We start from the raw sequence: 19,250 nt of genomic DNA, 5'->3' as shown, positions 1-19,250 counted from the left end.
CAGCCTCACCCCTTGGCTCTGCCCTTTACCCCCTCTAAGGCCTGAGGCAGTGGGGGCAAGCTTTCAGCTTGGATCGCTGAGCAGGTAGAGACCTAGAGGCGAGCTTCAGGGAGGCCCCAGGCACGTGGGGGTGCCTGAGGGAGGGTGGGGCCCTACCCCGGGCAGCCGTCTCCCCTGCTCACCCCTCCCTCTCCCACCCCTGTGGGTTAGCGACGGCCCCTTTAAGAGAGTGGCCCCTCCTCCCATTCCCTAGACCTATTAGAGCCTTTGCCCGGGAGCCGGTGACTCAGAGTGTTCGCGGGAGCTCCGCATCCACACCCGCCAACCCAGATCCCGAGGTCCGACTGCGCCCGGCCCAGATCCTCAAGCCTGCCAGGAGCCAGCCGGCCGGCGCGCTCCTGCCCCAGCAGTCTCTGTCCTTCGGCCTGAGCCCCGCGTCCTTCCCGGGACCTCTGCCCCTCGGGCAGTGCTGCCACCCTGCCGGCCATGGAGACCCCGTCCCAGCGGCGCGCCACCCGCAGCGGGGCGCAGGCCAGCTCCACCCCGCTGACACCCACCCGCATCACCCGGCTGCAGGAGAAGGAGGACCTCCAGGAGCTCAATGACCGCTTGGCTGTCTACATCGACCGCGTGCGCTCGCTGGAAACGGAGAATGCGGGTCTGCGCCTTCGCATCACTGAGTCTGAGGAGGTGGTCAGCCGCGAGGTGTCTGGCATAAAGGCCGCCTACGAGGCCGAGCTGGGGGATGCCCGCAAGACCCTCGACTCGGTGGCCAAGGAGCGCGCCCGCCTGCAGCTGGAGCTGAGCAAAGTGCGAGAGGAATTCAAGGAGCTGAAGGCGCGGTGAGTGGCGGCGTGGGGCCGGGAGAGGAGCGGAGGGGCAGATGGACTGCCGGCCCTGCCCGGGCTCCAGGCGGCTGATAACTTTGCCATATAGTCTCCTCCCTCCCGGAACTGCCCCCAGCGAGTGACTGGCAGTGCCAAGGGAAATTGTCAAGACAGGACTGAGGAGGGAGAGGTCTCTGGGAGAGGGTGGGGTGTATAAGGAATGGCGGGGTTCATCAGGGCCAAGTAGGAGCTGGTGGCAGGCCCACATTCTGTCAGGGTGGGATTTGCCAATCATTTGGGGCCTGGGAGAGGGCCTTGGGCAAAGCCGAACTGGCCTTGCCAGGTCTAAGACATCTAGGCACCCAAGACACTTAGGAGTAGGTGAAAGGGTCCTGTTGGAACTTTCTTGGCAGTCTTGGCACCGTGCCAACTTTGCCAGCCTGACTCTGAACACATGACACCCACTAGAACAGAGCTCCTAGGCTGGGAGATGTCCAGTGGTGCCAGAGAGAGTTCATCAAAGCCGGGTGACCCCCTTTCTCCCCTGCAGGGGCACGGCGATGACCCTCACTGCACAGCCCTTTCCCGGGTTCCTGTTAAGAGTTTTGAAGTGCTCCTTTATGCCCTGCATGTCTGGGGCTTCCCCTGGCCTCTGACAGGCCCACCGATCAGCTCCAGGAGAGCCGCTCCCCCGCAGCTCCCACAGTCCTTGGCCTGCTTGGCCCAGGAATGCAAGGGAGGGAGGGAGATGGAGGGCAGAGGCTCCCGGCTCTGGAAGTTGTGTTATGTGTGCCCAGGTCTGTACCTCCCCTTCCCCACCTCCCCACCCTCACCCTCTGCCTGGAGTTTTCGGAGGAGGATCTGGACTCTGTCCCCTCCCTGCCTCCCTTCTTGGGGTGAGCCACTTTCATTTTCCAAGCCAAGCCTAGCAGCCTTTGCTCTGGCCGGTCCTCTCAGCCACTGGGACTTTTTTTTTTGTTGTTATTGTTCTTTGCCTTATTACACTACTGGAATACTGTGACATTTTTGAAATCCAGCCGTTGGAAGATTCAGGCCCCTCCTACCTTACCCATCCCTGCCCCACCCTACCGCACCCTACTTGTCTCCTCCCTCTTTTCTAAAAAGGCCTTTGGAGCTGGGAAGTTTAGGCCCTCTTCAGCTCCCCAAGGATTTGTTTTCTGTGAAGACCTCAGCCAGAGAGCACTAAAGGTGCTTGGAGATCCCTGGTTGGGGCTGTAATGGTTTGTCTTCTCTTCTTCCCCTTTGCATCATCTTCTCCAGGCTCATGCTCCTCTCAGAAGCGCTGTGTATTTGCTACTCTTTATACCCCTTTGCTAGCCCCCAGCCCCTGGCATCATCCCCTAGTGAAGAGTAGATAGAAATGGTGTGGGCAGGCAGGTGACTCTCCCCCCAACTCCCAAGCCCAGTGGCTTTCTGGGTGTCAGTTCCCCGATCAGACCAGGGATCCAAAGCCAGGAACCCTAACCATTAGGCCACCAGGGAACTCAGAGTGACTATCTGTTGAAAGGGATCATTTCTGTCATTGTCCACTAGTGATATGTATAACTTAGTTAACAGGGCAGACAAGAGGCAAGCTAGGGGAGTCCCAGAGAATTAGTGTTCTAAACTAGTTTACCCAGCTACCAAACTACTACCATGCAGGTCCCTGCCAAGAGCATTCTTAGCAGGTCTTTTTCTGCTAAGGAAGGTGTTGACCAGGGAACAGAACGAGTGGAGTCTATGGTCTCTCGCTAACCCAGCCACGCCAGTCTGTCTCTGCCTCCTGGCGCAGCTGTCCCGGTCTGGGACACCAGGCGGGTGTGCACGCACGTGGGACAGGGCCGGGGGTGGTGTGTGTACTTGTTATATTTAGCTGCCTGCCTCTCCTCTCCCCCACTGATCCTGGCTGGGGGTGCTGGGCTTCCGGAAGAGGGGGGGTGGTTTTGCACACCTGGATCCTAGGCTGATAGGAGGCTGGGTGGAGACAAAGAGGGCTCAGATTGGGGTTTCTGTCCCCTTCTATGTCCCCAGTGGGAGGAGCAAGGATTTGTTCCCTTTTGTGTCTGCTTTGCTCAGGGTGAGGTGAAGAATGGCATGAAGAATTTGGGAGAGGAAGAAAGGCATTGTCCTAACTCCTCCCACTAAAGCCTAGAGAGAAGATGTTGTCTGGTTTAATGTTTAATTAGAGCTCAGAGTTCAGGGCCAGGCTTTGGGTTGGGATGCAGAGCTATCTGTAAGATCTTGTGGTGATTCCTGGCCCAGCCTGGGTACCTTGACCACACCCAGGGCTTTGGGGCCCCCTCTCATCAGACTGGGTTATAGGCTCCAAGCAGAAACACTGCTCCTGCCCACAAACACAGACTCACATCCTTTATTCTGGAGCCCAGGGGGTTTGAACACCTACTTGCAGGAAGAAAGAGGAGGTTAAAAGCATCAGGGGAGGCCCGCCTGGGGTCGAGGCTTGGAGCTAGGCCCCATCCCAGGCAGGACAGCTGGGTGGATGACTCAGATACTGCCCCCCTCCCTCCCACCCCAGTGGCTTTGCAAGAGACAGGGTGGAGACAGCAGATGTCTTAAAGGGAGGGGTGGGGGCCTGAGTGTCTGCATCTCTGCTCCCCGCTCCCCACTGCATCCTGGGATCCTTTTCTGCCTCCTTCCTTAGGTGGTGGTCTGGAACTGGGGCTCCTGACAGACAGTGTGCACAAGTAGTTCTAGAGTAGAGTCCAGAGTTACGGGCTTGGGCTGCGGGTTGGTGCCAGGGTCTGTGTCTTCCCAAACGGAACTGGTAGAGGAAGGCTGAGTCAGAAGTGGGGAGATCCCAGACCCACAAAGCAGAAGCATCCCTTCCCCCCAAACAAGGCCTTGGGTCCCCGACGACTTCCTGAATTGCCCGCCTTACATGATGGCCTCAGTCAGGACACACAGGGACCTGCAGGCCCAGGTTCTTCCAAGCTCTCATCAGGATAAGAACAGGGAAAACCAGAGAGAGGTGCGAAGGCTTGTTCCGTGTAACACAGCCAACCAGTGACAGGCCCGGACTTGAGCACGGGTCTTCTGACTCTCATTTGAGTGCTCCTACCATTAAACCTTGGGCTTCCCAGGTGGCGTTAGTGGTAAAGGATTCACCTGCCAGTGTGGGAGACATAAGGGATGAGAGTTCGATTCCTGGGTCAGGAAGATCCCCTGGAGGAGGGCATGGCGACCCACTCCAGTATTCTTGCCTGGAGAATCCCCATGGACAGAGGAGCCTGGGGGGCTACAGTCCATAAGGCTGCACAGAGTTGGACATGACAGAAGTGACTTAGCATGCACACACACACCATTAAACCTCACTTCTCTAGCTTCAGGGACAGGTTGTAGGTTGTGGAAGGTGGGCTGGGGTGACTAAAGTGCACCCTTGCAGTCTGTAGATTCTGCTGTGAGGCCAGCGTTGCCTTAATATTCTGCTGTCCTGCAGGGCCTGTTATCACTTGATCAATAGCCTTTGCCACAGCCCATACCTGGAAAGACCCAGGACCCTTCTAGGCCATGAATCATGAGCTGTGAGAGGCTGGTAATTCCTGTCTTGAGACTGTCTTGGGACTTGTCATGGGAATTGCCTACCTGGATGTGTAAGAAACTGTGCCCTTTGGCAGATATATAAGGATAACGGGGATGGAGGCCTTTGAGGATACCTGGGCCTCAGTCCTCACCTAAGGGTGCTCCTGTTGTCATTTCTCCACCCTGCCCCTCACCCTGAAGTCCACATTCTTATTCAAATGGAAAGAAGAAAGTACAATTAACGCCAGGGGCTGAGCTGTAAGTATTTGAGGAGCCCAAGAGAAACAAGAAAGACTGTAATTCCTGCTAGGGTCCCGACGGCCTTCCCATGATTGATGCCGGGTCCCTGGCACATCCCCTGGCCTCCAGGAATCTGAGGCTTACTCTTGCACGGAATGTGCCCATTGTCCGCCCTCCCAGGCCCACCCCCACTGATTCAGAAGCTCAGTGTCAGGGCTGAAGGCAGGGACAGCTGAGGGGACAACTGGGAGGAGATGGCTTTACCTACCAACTGTGCCCTCTGCTCCCCTGTGCCCTCCTCCCCCCACCCCCCAGTCTCCCTCCTCCCCAGCCCCTGACCACCTTTAGCAGCTTCAGCAGCCAGGACCAGGTCTGGCTCAGAGGTCCAGGACAGTTCATTCCATTCTTACCTCCCTGGCCCCTCAAACCCCCACTCCTGAACTGAAGATGACACAGGCTAAGCTCTAATATTCTTGGAGATGGCGGGGAAAGAGGTTCTATGGGGAAGGCTGCAGGGTCTCCAGTCACTTAACAAAAGGCAAGGTGATCTATCCACAAACTGACAGGTAGTTTGAGGTAGCAAAAACAGCCCTGACCCTCGGTGTCCTTAGTTCCAGGATTAGCCCTGACTCTAAACTGCTGTGTGACCTTGAAGAAATCACCCTCCACCTCTGGATTTCCCTAGCTGTAAAAGAAAGGGGTTAGGGCGGAAGATCTCCAGAGATCCCTCCAGTTCCAAAGTAATACCATGACCCACAAAGTGAGAAAACAGTTCTCTAAAATACCAAGCTGTGCATATAAAAATCAGATATAATTGATGTGAAAATAGTTAATAGCCAATGCTATTCTCACTAGAAATATTTCCCACAAGCAGTGGAATTAAAAGTACTAACACCCTCCTCTCTTTCTCCAAGAAAGTTTGTGAGAAACAGGTAATTATTATGACATTACACTCTTGGCTTAGGCTTTGTTTTTATTACTAGTAGGAAAGGATACTATATTTTGAACGTACCTCCCTTGAGGCTGTACCATGCAGGGGAGTCCCGTGGACCTGTGCTGGAGAAGAAGCAGAGGCTCTGGGGCAGGCAGGACCGTTACCTTAGTGCTGGCCGGGATTAGACAGCAGGGGCGGGAATCAGAGGGAGGTGCAGGGTGACCTTGAACTGCCCACCTTCTGTTCTTCCTGCCCCCATTCTGGCTTCCCCAGCCTGAGGGTGGGCTGTGAGGAGGTCTTGCCCCTTAACACTCAGGGAAGGGGATAGTTTGGGAAGGAGGTGGGGCAGAGTAGGGGGCCACGCTCCCTTGTCCTTTCGTGAGGAAGCCTGGGTCCTGCCTGTCGAAACCAGGAATAATTCTGGCCGAAATCCCAGGCCCAGCAGAGGAGCTGAGTCACGGTAGAGGGCAGAGTAGAGTGGACGGGAGACCCTGAATTGTCCAGTCAGAGAAAGAAAGACTGAGGGACGGCCTTTTTTTGAAAACTACTTTTGAGTGATCTTGCTGAGTGGCAGGAAGAAGGAGGAGGATCTGAATCAAATGGGGGACGGATGGAGGGGGGCAATACAGGAATTCCTTTAGGGACTGGCTCAGGGAAGTAAGAGACCCTTGATTTCCAGGAGCGCAGTCCCTGGCAGTTCAGAGGGGGAGGTTTGGGATTGCCAAGGCACCCCCCCTTCCTCCTCCCGTAGCTCTGATGACGCTGCCACCCTCTGCCGGCTGGTAGACAGCGTTGCATCTTCCAAGGCTGGAGCTGGAATGCAGCGGGACCAGAACTCCTAGGTCCTCCCCGACTTCCTTTCTCCATCTTGGGGTGCGGCTCCCACCTTCTCCCTGCTGTTGTCAGGGTTAATCACCATGAGCCACCTGATGGAAGGTTAATACATTCCGAAGGGACAACTGAATCGCTTTCTTGTGGGGATCCCCTGAATGTCCCACCTGTTGGCCAGTGGCTTCCCTCCCTCCCTCCCACACCCAGGACCTCCTACCTCTTCCTAGGCCATCCTTCTCCCCCTCCATGCCCTTCTTTTGGTCTGTTCCAGGCCTTGGCCTGCATTTTTATGACAACACAGGAATGATTTCTGGAGAGACAGGCCAGGAAGAAGGAAAGTGGAGTTTGGCAGGAGGGAGCGCTTGGTCAGGAAGCCTGCCGCCTGTTGTCCAGGACCCCAGCGCACCGGCCTCTGACTGTAGGCCTCTCCCACTGCTGCACAATGCCACGTTGATACGCCCAGCAGCTGTGACTCAGGCCTGGCCCCGCGCCAGGCCCAGCGCCTCTGCTGGAGTTGCGTCTGAACATGTCAACAGGCCTCCTGTGCCCCTTCTCAGCACCAGTTCCCCCATTCCAACCCTCCCTTTGCCTGGAATTAAGACCTGGCTTTGTCTGGGGTGAGGACAGCTGGGAGCCCAGCAGCTCTGGAAGGGGATCTGAGGGCCCTCGGACCCCGAGCACATGTGGTGGTTGTCACACCCAAGGGAGGCCTGCTGTGGGTGCGTGTGCCTGGGTGGGGGGTCCGTACTGGGATCCTCCCGTGTACTTTCCAGGTGTAAGACATTCAGCCCTTCCACAGGGTGGCCTTTGGGGAAGGTTCAAGGGGCTTCTCAGTCCCTAGAACACCTGCCCCTGTCACTTCCTCTCTTTAAGGTCTCCTTTCCAGAGGGGGCTGGTGCCTTGAAAGCCAGAGTGGGGAACCAAGTGTCCCAGCGCTTCCACCTCCTGCCCATACCTGAGAGTGATGGAGACCCACAGACCAGCCCGGAAGCCCCACAGTGGTTCCTTTTGGGAGGGAACTGTGGAACCTCGCGGCCCCACGCAGAGCTGTGAGGTAGCTGATGTCTGAGGACCCCATCACTAGGTCTGCGTCATCACTTGGGTACTAGGGTGACTCCTAGCTATTGAGCAGAAGTCCAAGTGTCTCCCAGGCTCTCTTCCTGGGTGTTGCTGCCCATTTTCTGCGCGCCCTGCGTGCGTCATGCCATGTTCTGTGCCTGTCTCCATTGCTCTGAGTGTCCTCAGGTGACCGGGTGGGCAGGGTTTTAGGGTCTGAGCCTACTCTTTTCCAGGCCTCGGTTTCCCCACCTGTAAAAGGGCAGGAATTGTTCTAGAAGGAGGTTCCCCCTCAGAAACCTTGAGTATATGAATCTTCTGGCCTCAGGGCATTTGGGGACATAACAGAAAAAGCCCCGAGACACACTTATAGCTGGAAAGAGAATAAAGCAGGAGGTAAAACAACAGCTGAATGGACGTGGAAGAGGAGAGAGGTGTGGCTGGGTCTGGAGGCGCAGGGCTGAGGCAGGGCTCAAACCAAGGGGGCAGGTGTGGATTAGGATAGGTGGAGGGAGGGGAGAATACATCGCAGTGGGAGGGGTTGCTGGAACAAAAGGAAGGGTGGTAGGAACGTGGGGGCCCGGCTTGGGGTGGCCACTGGAGGGACCCCATCACCTGGCAGGGAGTCAGCCTGGGAAGAGGTCTAGACGTCTGGGAGGAGAGGGCCGGGCTGGGACTCACGGCTGCACAACCAGCCCTGCTTTGCCCTGCCCAGCCACAGGGGGCTCCGTTTTTGGTGAGGCAGGAAATGCCGGGGGCTAGGGAATCTCGATGCTCCTGCCTCCCCTCCCCCTCTTCTCCGCCGGGCGATGGGGAACTCCGAGGGCTGGTGAGCCTGGGGCGGGTCTGAGGGAGCCCCGGCGGGCTGGCCGAGCTCGTCCACTGCCCCAGTGGCCATCCGCCCCGCCCACTGATTATTTTTAGCCCCAGCCGGCTGTCTCTGCGCGCCTCGTGTTCCTCAGTCCAGCGGAGGAAATGGGGGCCTTTCCCTCGGGGCCTAGCAAGTTGCTCCCAGCAACCGGGCCCAAACAGGCCTGTGGCCGCCCTGGCTTCCATATCTGGCATCCGAGCTGGGCTGAGGAGGGTGACTCAGCCGGCAGGTCAGCGCTTGGCGCGGTGCCCATGTAGCCCCTTTGCTGCGCCAGACGCTTGCTCCCCACCCCCACCCCGGGGCAAGAAGCCCCTAGCGTCCTGCCCGGCAGTGGCCCTGAAGCCCGGCTCCCCTCTCCCTCCAGCCTCTGTGTAATAGCGCCCCGGCCTGGTAGCACGCAAGCCCGCTCCCAGCTCCCGTGTGTCGGCCTTATCCCTTTCCTCTTCTGCCCTGCCCCACCCGACTTTTCCCGCCTTCTGCGATCAGATTTGCCAGCCGTGGGAAGAGTTTAGAAACAGGATGCCCAGCCCTTCTTGTCTCAGGAGCCCGCTGGGATGAACCCACTCCAGTGCTGGAGGAGCCTGGCGGATGGGAGGGAGAGAGTGGGCTCCTCTGGCGTGGCACGGGGTTGGGGGGGGTGGGTTGCTGGGCAGGACGTGGGTACAGCCAGGGTCTCCCCTGTGAGCACTAGAGGATTTCCTGACACCTGCCCGGGTATTGTCTGCTGGAGGATGAGTCACATGTGGAGCCCCTGGGTCCCACCCTTCCCAGCTCCCCTTGCCAGCCCACGGTGGGGCAGCCTGTGCCCAGCTTTCCCACTGCTGGCCCCCAGTGGGCTGGGGCACAGGCCACACCGCCGCTTGGGCTGAACGCCTGGCCAGTGTCTGCTTGGGGTCCCTGTTCAGAAGCCCGACTAAGGAAGCAATGTCATTTGGAGCTAGTGGACAGGCAAGACTGACAAGGAGGTTGGGGAGCCGCTGGCTTCCGTGCCCCACCCCCAGCCGTCTCTTGGGGAGTGCGTGTGGCTCCCTGGCCACAGGGCTCCTGAGGTCTGAGTCATAAGCCCATGGGTGATAGCAGCTGCTTCCCCGCAGAGGGGAGCTCCCCAAGCCTGACTGAGAAAACCACAAAGGCTCTTCCTTGCTTCCCTCTTTTTGCTCAAGTGGTTTCCCTCATCTGCCTGGTGTGTCTCCGTCCTTTCATTGCAACTCTTTTAAGTGCTAATCAGAGCCACCAGGAGGGGGAGGAAAATCGTCCCCTTAATTTCTTTGGAGACCATTAGCAGGGCAGGGGGAGCCATCCAGCACCTATTCACACCTCTGCTCCCGACTTGCTGCAGGATCCTGGAGGGACCCTGGGCAGAGTTCTCCGAGCCTGTTTCCTTCATCACCTAGGACTAGCACCTGTCTCAGTGGGGAAGCTGTGGCGATTCAGTTAATACAGTCTTGAGAGCAAAGAATCAGACACCACTTAGCTGCTGAACAACAACCATAAGGTGTACACAGTCAGCTCTGCTTGCTGTCATTATATGATTACTAGCATTAGTCTATTAGTATAAATATTAGTATTACTACCACCCCACCTTTGGGAGCAGTCCTAACTGAAGAGGTTAGAGAAGGACCAAATCCTGCAGTTGTCCGGCTGTGAGCCCCCGAGAGCAGGGACCATGCAGCTACATTTTCCTGTGTCAGTGTCTGCCTGGCACTCTCACAGGAAAGGTATTTCCAAGGAGAACTTCTGATGTTTCTCCTCTGGGTCTGAGGAGGCCATGGAGGTGGGACTAGGGAAGAGACACCCTTGAGATGTCTTCTGAAAGCATCAAGGTGCTCCTTCCTGCTTCTCCCAGCTCAGGCTGGCTGGATCAGGAGCCCTGTCTCCTGCTGGCGTCTCTAGACCTGTGGCTGAGTAGGAGGAGGAGCAGGGGGAGGAGTCCTGATCAGCTGCCAGAATTGACTGTGACTCCGCCTGGGTCCCCGGAGCTGCATGCTGTGTTTGACCCAGGGTCACTCACCTTCCTCCTCTGTGCCTCAGTTTCCTCATCTGTAAAAGGAGGGGGTTAAGCCGAACTTATGCGAAGCTCCTCCCAGTTCTCTAAGTTCTGAGAGCCTCCCAGCCGTTAGCCTGCAGGGCAGGGAGGCCTGTTCTGGGAAGTCCCTGCCAGCCTTGGAGTCTGCCCAAGGAACTCGGAATCCATGTCTGCCGTGTCGCTTCACTTTACCAGCGGTTTTTCTTCTTCTTTCCTCCCCCTACAGCTGCCTCAGCTTCGGAAAAGTTCTGAAGTCATGGAAAGTTGGGGCTGTGCTCCCAGCCAGGGGCTGGGCCGGATGGCAGCCAAAACCTGAGCTGGGTTTTGACTTTATTTTTAGCTTTTCTGGCTAAGACGGAGGAGGGGAGAGATCCTTCAGGTCTGGAAGGGCCTCTTTTCACAGGAGACAGACACTCTTGCTCTAAACAACTTGTTCTGAAATGTGGCCAGAGGCCTGGACAGAGCAAGGCTGGGGGTGCTCCCCCCAGATCTTCACGTTCTTCCCCTGCCTGTCTGGGTGGCACTCTCTCCCCCTCGCAGTGGAGCCCAGTCGGAGGGGAGGTGACTCCTGTTTGAAGACTTCTAAGCTAGTGGCAGGAGCATACCGCCTCAGTCTTGGGCCCTCCGTCCAGAGCTTCTCCAGCTTTCTTCACACTGAATTGTTGGGTCTCTTGGAGCCGAGGGCTTGGTGGCAGGAGAAAAATGTTGGCAGGGCCACTTCTCTCCTTTCCAGGATCGAGTTCCTTCTCCCCCTGCCCACATTTGGTTTTCCTTTTTTCCATCTGCCCAAGTGGGTTCATGCTTGAAGTCTGATGAGTCGCAGATGGCAGCTGGGACTAGGCCCCTGGGCTCTTTCCTTCCCCTCCCTGCGTCTAGTGCTTTCTCTCCCCACACATTGGGGAAGGGATCATGACAACTGGGAAGTTCTTGTGTTCCCCAGAGGTCTTTAAGAAAATAGGATCCCTCTATTTTTCCAGGTCACTATCCAACAGAAATAATCAGGGGCCCGGAAAGGGAAGGGAGGTGGCAGAGGCCACCCGCCATTTGAATTGGTTCTAGTTAAAGCTTTACCCAGTTTGAGGAGTGTGGAGGTTCAAGGCTGGAGCCCAGATGGACCTGGAGGCCTGGGGTCACATCTGGACCCAGATGCTGGGCTTGTGGTCGATAGGTTGGGCTCAGCATTCTCAGGCTCTGATGAGGCCCAGAGAGGGACGGCTGGAACCCTTGTGCTCTGCCCCATTAGGGGACCCAGACTGGGTCTGAGAAAGGGAAAGGTCAATACAGTGCCTGGTCGACTTCATTCCAGGTCTCTCTGAGCTTTATCCAAACTTCCCCTTCCAGCAGTCCCTGGTGTGTAAAGGGCCTAGGGGAGGTGACTGACACTTTTAGCACTCAAACTGATAAGCAAACTGATAAGCGTCAGGGACACTCAGACCCCAGGGCTAGGAGCCTGGCTCTCTGGATCTCTGCAGAGGAGGAGGCTGGGCTGAATGCAAGGTGGGTGGAGTCGGGGGAGAAGGTTAAGGCCCTATGTGGGAAGGGGCAGGAGACAAAGGTGGTTCTGTCTCTTTGGGAAGGAATGGGAGGGGAGAGAGGGAAAAGCATTCATCTCATGGGATCGAGCTTTGCCCTTGGCCTCAGGCACGTTCCTGAGCACTGAGTCATGGGAAGGGTGGAGAAGCCGGAAAGGGGTTTTGGGGGCCTTGGGAGAAGTGGGAGTCCAGCCCGAGGCCGGCAGATGCAAACAAACCAGGGCCAAGGATGCCCTCTCCTGGCAGCTTGGGGGATAGCAGAACCAAGTCCTGCCGCTGACCTCCCAGGACCTGACTTCTTACTCTCCCTGGGGGACCTGACTCTGTCTAGGCATACAAGACTCCTCCTCTTAAACCCACTCTTCTCTGGCTTCTTTAGCAATTCCAAGAAGGAGGGAGACTTGATGGCTGCGCAGGCCCGGCTCAAGGACCTGGAGGCTCTGCTCAACTCCAAGGAAGCTGCACTGAGCACTGCTCTCAGCGAGAAGCGCACGCTGGAGGGCGAGCTGCATGACCTGCGGGGGCAAGTGGCCAAGGTGAGGCCCACCGGAGACCCCGCCTGACCCTTGTCCCTGCCCCCTGCCCAAACGCACACTCACTGCTCCACTCCAGGCATTCTCAGGAGGTGGGAGCTGATGGTGGATCATATATGGACATATGTTTTTAATGTATACGGTAGTCTTTACTTTCAAACACTTTGCTATCCATTCCAGCATCTAGTCTCATGTTAAAAGCTAGGGAACAGAATCAAAGAAGCAGGCTTGTTCCCAATCTCACAGCCACATCTGCTCAGAGCAAGGTCAGGACTAGAGTCATCCACCAAGCCTATGTCCAGGGCTCTCTTCCCTGCTAGGCCTTGCCACCATAGTACACCGTGGAGAGACCAGGAGAAGCCAGCCAGTTTGGCCAGAAAATCAAGGCTGGGCCTTTCTCCTCCCAGGCCCTGCCCCCAACCCTTCCCAGCTGCACTGCCCAGGTTGTGCTTTCTAAGATGAAGATCTAAGAAAGGTGCACCCCTACTCAAGCTTCAGAGGATGTTTTCGTGGCAGTAAGGGTGCGATCCATGGGTCCATGATCCAGTCCCTGCCTTCCAGTCCAGCCACCTCTGCCGTCACTCTCCCCGCAGGGCCCCATCCTTCAGGCTTCAGCAGTGCTGAGCCTTCCGAAGATCCTGAAGTGCACGTGTGTGCTTTTGTACCTCTGCGCCCTTGTACTTGCTCCTGTCTGCCCATTCACCTGTCCTTCAGATCTCAGACTCTGGAGGCCTTCCTACAAGCGCCCCGCTACCACCTCAGGCACACTTTGGTCCCTTCCCTCATGTTCCTTCTGTACTCTGGACACACTTCCTTTAGAGCAGTGGCTGTAGCAAAATACGGCTATAGAGAGAGGAGGCACTGTCTATATTTTCATTAGCACAGCACCTATCCAAGGTCATTACTGCGAGGAAGTACATGTGTCATCACTTCTGTGGGCATCCAAGGCTCTTGCTCCCTTAGGCCTGTTTCTCCACATATAAAGGAAGGTGCTGGACATGACCCCCTTCTCAGCTTCCTTCCAGCTCTGGTGTCCTATGACCCCTCTCCCTGACCTCTGTCCCCTTCCTCTCAGCTCGAGGCAGCCCTGGGCGAGGCCAAGAAGCAACTTCAGGATGAGATGCTGCGACGAGTGGATGCTGAGAACCGGCTGCAGACCCTGAAGGAGGAGCTGGACTTCCAGAAGAACATCTACAGCGAGGTGGGAACTGTGTCCTGCAGACCGGAGGACTGGGGCCGGTGGTGAAAGATGTCAGAGCTGGGCTGGGGTATCAGCTGTGTGCAGAGCTCCCCTGGCAGGCTGGCTTATACTAGTGATGGGGAGTGGGGGTGAGGGCTGGGGGGAGTGGTGGCCATCCCCCAGGTTAAGGTGGAGCTCACAGTGACTTTGTTCAGGGTTAGGATTGGGCTGGGCGCTCAACCACTTGGGCCCCATCCTCAAAGGACTAGTTCTGATTTTGGTCTCTGGATCCACCCCTTCCAGGAGCTCCGTGAGACCAAACGCCGCCATGAGACGCGCCTGGTGGAGATTGACAATGGGAAGCAGCGGGAGTTTGAGAGCCGGCTGGCGGATGCCCTGCAGGAGTTGCGGGCCCAGCATGAGGACCAGGTGGAGCAGTACAAGAAGGAGCTGGAGAAGACCTATTCTGCCAAGGTGCTCACTCTCCCGGGGTTCCCCTGCTGCCTCTGTCCCCAGCAGCCCTCCCCGCTGCCCTCCCTGAGATGCCCTGTGGGAGATCAGGCGGACGGGGGCAGGAGCTGAGATTGCCCTGGACCTTGAGATTGCCCCGGACCTCAGGCTGCAGCAGCGATGTCCTTCTCGGGTCCCTGCCTCCTTCCCCGTCGGTCCCTGCAGCCCTAACCCTTGTGTCCTCCCCGCCAGCTGGATAACGCCAGGCAGTCAGCGGAGAGGAACAGCAACCTGGTGGGGGCCGCCCACGAGGAGCTGCAGCAGTCCCGCATCCGCATCGACAGCCTCTCGGCCCAGCTCAGCCAGCTCCAGAAGCAGGTGCTGCCCCCCGCCTCCCCCTTCCGCCTCCCCCACTGCCCGTCCCCTCCCCACAGAGGAGGGCGCAGAATATGCCCCCAGGAGCACAGACTGAGTGAGAAGCCCAGGGTTTGGAGTCACTTGACCTGTTTGCTGTTCAGGTCTACCTCTTATCTTGCCTGCCTGACCTTCACTTCTCAGAGTCTGGGTTTTCTCATTTGAGTATGGAGATCACCCCCATCCTCCCTAACTCTTAGATCTGCCTCAAGACTCACTGTGAGGTGTTAAAAGTGGGGAAAAAAAAAAAAACAGTGAAAGTGTTAGTTGCTCAGTCATGTCTGAGTCTGCGACCCCGGAGATTGTAGCCTGCCAGGCTCCTCTGTCCGTGGGGTTTCCCAGGCAAGAATACTGGAGAATGGGTAGCCATTCCCTTCTCCAGGGGATCTTCCAGACCCAGGGACCAAACCGGGGTCTCCTGCATTGCAGGCATAGTGAGGTGTTAACAGTGTCAATATAGTAGCTGGCTGTGCCATTTGTGGCAGAGGAGATGGGTTCTAGCCTCAAATTAATAAGAGATTTCAGTCGGAGGTTGAGAAGGACTCCCCAGTCGCCAGCCAGCCACAGCCACGTTAGAGTCCATGAAAGACGCTGATGGGAATCTGAAGACAGGGTTGGTGGGGGTCGGGGTGGGGTGTGCCCCAGGGGGCTGCCCCTACCCCTGTCCCTTACCTCTCCATACCCGGGGCCCTTGAGAGCTCACCAGACCCCCCCTTCTCCCTCAACCAGCTGGCAGCTAAGGAAGCGAAGCTGCGGGACCTGGAGGACTCGCTGGCCCGTGAACGCGACACCAGCCGGCGGCTGCTGGCAGACAAGGAGCGGGAGATGGCGGAAATGCGGGCAAGGATGCAACAGCAGCTGGACGAGTACCAGGAGCTGCTGGACATCAAGCTGGCCCTGGACATGGAGATCCACGCCTACCGCAAGCTCCTGGAGGGCGAGGAGGAGAGGTGGGCTTCGGGGGAGGCAGGGAGGTGCTAGCGGCCGCTTCCTCCTGCCTGCCTGCCACCTGCCTTGACTAGACCTCCTGACCCTGTCTCCCCCTCCACAGGCTCCGCCTGTCTCCCAGCCCTACCTCGCAGCGCAGCCGAGGCCGGGCCTCCTCCCACTCGTCCCAGACACAGAGCGGGGGCAGCATCACCAAGAAGCGCAAGCTGGAGTCCACCGAGAGCCGAAGCAGCTTCTCCCAGCACGCGCGCACCAGCGGGCGCGTGGCCGTGGAGGAGGTGGATGAGGAGGGCAAGTTCGTGCGCCTGCGCAACAAGTCCAATGAGGTAGGCCTCCCAGGTCGGGTGTGAGAAATGCCGTCGGGTTAGGGAGAGAACCTGGAAGGTGAAGGGATGGAGTTTGCGGGGAGGGTTGGTCCTCACATCAGACCAGGGCAAATGTGGGTATCTCCTCCACACTCCAGTTCCAGTCCTGGCTACAGGACTCATCAGAGCAGTGAGACCTTCTTGGGCAATGTATTTAACCTCTCCCAGCGTCGTCATCTGCAGAATAGGCATGAATAACTTTGAGTTCTTGGGAAGATGAAAGGACTGAGTAGGTCTGGTACAGCCTAAGTGCCCATAGATGTAGCTGTTATTTATCCTTGAGGGGGGAGAGCCGTGAGGGGATGAATAGAAGGTGATAAACCCTCTAAGAGCTTGAAGGAGCCTCTCTCACCTGCCCCTTCCCTCCTGGGCAGGACCAGTCCATGGGCAACTGGCAGATCAAGCGCCAGAATGGAGATGACCCCCTGCTGACCTACCGCTTCCCTCCAAAGTACACTCTGAAGGCCGGGCAGGTGGTGACGGTGAGTGGCCGAGTGTTCGGGACTCTGGGGTGGCCTCGGGTGGGGATGGGCTGGCCTGAGGCTGGGTGTGCTGGAGTGTGAGTGCCTTTCTCTAATGATTTCTCCCTCCCCCAGATCTGGGCTGCAGGAGCTGGGGCCACCCACAGCCCCCCTACCGACCTGGTGTGGAAGGCGCAGAACACCTGGGGCTGTGGAAACAGCCTGCGCACAGCCCTCATCAACTCCACTGGGGAAGTGAGTATGCTGCAGGCTGGCCTCTCACTGCACAAGGCTTCCCCTGGCGGCCAGAGTTGGAGGCAGCTGCCCCCACCCCAATTCAGGGCCGCTTTCTCCCAGGTCCCAAACTGTCCACCCCGTGTACAGACCCAGAGATACCTCCCCTAGCAGCAGGAGGGGTCGGGGGTTAGACAGTGAACATGGTTAAGGGCAGATCGTGCTTCTATCCAGAGAACTTGACCGCATGCCCCTGGAGTAGAAACAAGTTTCTTAACTCCAGCGCCCCCGAGGACAGAGCAAGTCGCAGCCTGGACAGGGGGCAGAGCACGAGCAGGTTGTTGGTGGCCAGCGGGGTGGGTGTGCTGCACACGCCTTCTCTGATCCGCAGCTCTAACCCTCGGGCCTTGTCCTGTGTCCGCGGCAGGAGGTGGCCATGCGCAAGCTGGTGCGCTCGGTGACCATGGTCGAGGACGACGAGGATGAGGATGGAGACGATCTGCTCCATCACCACCACGTGAGTGGCAGCCGCCGCTGAGGCCCAGCCCACGCCAGGGCACCCAGCCGGGCCTGGGGACACCCTCTCCCTGGCCTCCCCCTGCCAAAAAAGTCTTCTCATTAAAGAACATTTTGGAACTTCACTCGCTGCCCTGGCTTTTCTTCTCTCTCCTCCCTATACCTTGAACAGGGACCCCAGGTGTCTGGGTGCCCTACTCTGGTAAGGAAGGGAGTGGGAACTTCTGATGCCATGGAGTCTTCCCATGGGAGCGGTGGACAAGAGTCCGGATTGATCCCCCGGGGCGGGGAAGGGAGGACAGACGTGGGGCGCGCAGCCCTGCCTCTCTCCCCCTCACTTCTGTTGCATGCATCTCCTTTCTTGTCTCCTCCCCATCCTGGTCACATGCATGGCCTCTCATTTCCCCCATTTTTCCTGGGAGAAGGGTCTCTCTCACCTGCCCTCCTCCCCAGTTAATTTTGCATGCCTGCCGCTGTCCAAGCTTGCTCATTCTGTCACCTTCCCCTCTGAAGCTTAGAGTAGCTAAGACAAGAGTCAAAGCCACAGCTCCCGTTGCCTGCCTGTCCCCAAGTCTTCCTGACCCTTCCCCCTGTCATGTCCTTCCCTTCCCCTCTTCCCAGCCCAGGTCCGTCCCCCTCGCCCCAAGCCCTGCCCCCCACCAGTTAGGCTACTGGAGCGCAGAAGCCCACCTTTCTGCCTGGACCCTGCCGGAGCGCGGAGCCTGGGTGTTGGGCCTGAGCGGTCAGTCCCAGACTCGCCGTCCGGCCTGAGCCTTGTCTCCCTCCTCAGGGCTCCCACGCAGGCAGCAGCTCGGGGGACCCCGCCGAGTACAACCTGCGCTCGCGCACCGTGCTGTGCGGGACTTGCGGGCAGCCCGCAGACAAGGCGTCTGCCAGCGGCTCGGGAGCCCCGGTGGGCGGATCCATCTCCTCTGGCTCCTCCGCCTCAAGTGTCACAGTCACTCGCAGCTACCGGAGTGTGGGGGGCAGTGGGGGTGGCAGCTTCGGGGACAGCCTGGTCACCCGCTCCTACCTCCTGGGCAACTCCAGACCCCGAACCCAGGTGAGTCGGCCCTCTGTCTCCACACCCCCACCCCGCGGGCAGAGGACCCTAGTCCTCCAGGGTTAGGACCAGGCGGCCCTGTGGGAGGGAGAGCCTTCTCTTCCGCAGCCCGGGGGAGTGGGAGCCTCCTCCCCGCAGCCCAAGATCCTAGAGGGTTGCTGCTCCTGTGCCCTGCCGCTCCTGTCTGAGCCCCAGATTGGAGGGCAGGGGCGGGGCTGGGTTAAGAGGGGAAGGGAGGGTGCGGCCCAGCACCGCCTCTCACACCTCTCCCGCTCTCTCTTCTCTCTTAGGGCCCCCAGAACTGCAGCATCATGTAACCTGGGACCTGCCAGGCAGGGGTGGGGGCGGAGGCCCGTGCTTCTTCCTCACCTCATGCCCACCCCTGCCCTGCACCTCACGGGAAGGGGTTTGAAGCCAAAGAAAAATACCCCTTTATTTTTTCTTCTATGTTTTGTTTTTTGTTTTTCTAAGAGAAGTTATTTTCTACAGTGGTTTTATACCGAAGGAAAAACATAAGCCAAAAAAAAAAAAAAAGGCGCGCATCTATCTCAATCCCCCCTCTTTTCTCCCTGCTTCCGAGAAACTCCGTATCTGCCTTAAAACCAAAGAGGGAGCCAAGGAGAGGGGATGCTTTTACAAAGCCTTGTTTCTGCTTTTCTGCCCTGCCCGCCATCCGCATCCCGGGGACCCCGTGACATGGTGCCTGAGAGGCAGGTGTGGAGTCTGCTCCGCCAGCCTCCAAGGGAGGAGGGCTGAGCCTCGCCCCTGGGCCGGCCCCCATCGTTCCAGTACCCCTGGCAGAAGCTCCTCCGCCTGCCCCATCCCGTCCCCCCCTCTCCCTAGCCCCGGGGTGACTCAATTCTCCCAGGTCCCAGCTGCGTTTGCTTCTTCTATATGTTATTTAGACAAGAGATGGGAATGAGGCGGGAGGTAGAAGGAAAGGGAAGAAAGGTTAGTCTGAGCCTGCCTTCACCTAGCTTTAGAGCCAGGGGTGGGCTTTGCCCAGTCACTGGAGGTCGATCAGGGTCAAGTGGGTGTAGGGGAGGAGGGAGAGAGAGGCCTACTAGAAAGGGGGAGAGCCTGCTGGGGCCCCACCGAAGAGGAGGAAGGGGAGGAAGGGTGGAGGGTGTGCAGCAGCGGGTTTTGGCGAACACTAAGGAGCCCCTTGCCTCCCATTTCCCATCTGCACCCCTTCTCTCCTCCCTGAATCAATACACTAGTTGTTTCTA

General features: G+C 58.0%; 1 protein-coding gene across 2 annotated transcripts; it reads left to right on the top strand.

Moving 5' to 3' along the window:
* The first annotated feature begins 249 nt into the window (after positions 1–249).
* On the top strand, positions 250–19,250 carry LMNA (lamin A/C). 2 transcript variants are annotated; one of them, XM_061120575.1, is made up of 12 exons: positions 250–842; positions 12,237–12,393; positions 13,466–13,591; positions 13,874–14,044; positions 14,273–14,398; positions 15,164–15,384; positions 15,486–15,708; positions 16,122–16,229; positions 16,344–16,463; positions 16,870–16,959; positions 17,749–18,021; positions 18,312–19,250. In XM_061120575.1, the coding sequence occupies exons 1-12, from the start codon at positions 487–489 to the stop codon at positions 18,336–18,338; spliced, it is 1,998 nt and encodes a 665-aa protein (XP_060976558.1). In that variant the 5' UTR covers positions 250–486; the 3' UTR covers positions 18,339–19,250. The 2 variants fall into 2 exon arrangements, with proteins under 2 accessions (XP_060976558.1, XP_060976559.1); XM_061120576.1 differs by lacking the exons at positions 16,870–16,959; positions 17,749–18,021; positions 18,312–19,250 and adding an exon at positions 16,834–16,854 and having other exon boundaries at positions 253–842.

The sequence above is a fragment of the Dama dama genome, chromosome 20, assembly GCF_033118175.1.
Source record: "Dama dama isolate Ldn47 chromosome 20, ASM3311817v1, whole genome shotgun sequence".
Lineage (NCBI taxonomy): Eukaryota > Metazoa > Chordata > Mammalia > Artiodactyla > Cervidae > Dama > Dama dama.
This window is presented reverse-complemented; position numbering and strand designations above follow the sequence as displayed.

Coding starts and splice junctions, on each gene's coding strand:
- LMNA (XM_061120575.1), top strand. CDS start 487: ATGGAGACCCCGTCCCAGCGGCGCGCCACCCGCAGCGGGGCGCAGGCC. Junction 14,399..15,163: donor TCAGCCAGCTCCAGAAGCAG/GTGCTGCCCCCC, acceptor TCCCTCAACCAG/CTGGCAGCTAAGGAAGCGAA. Junction 15,385..15,485: donor CTGGAGGGCGAGGAGGAGAG/GTGGGCTTCGGG, acceptor CCCCCTCCACAG/GCTCCGCCTGTCTCCCAGCC.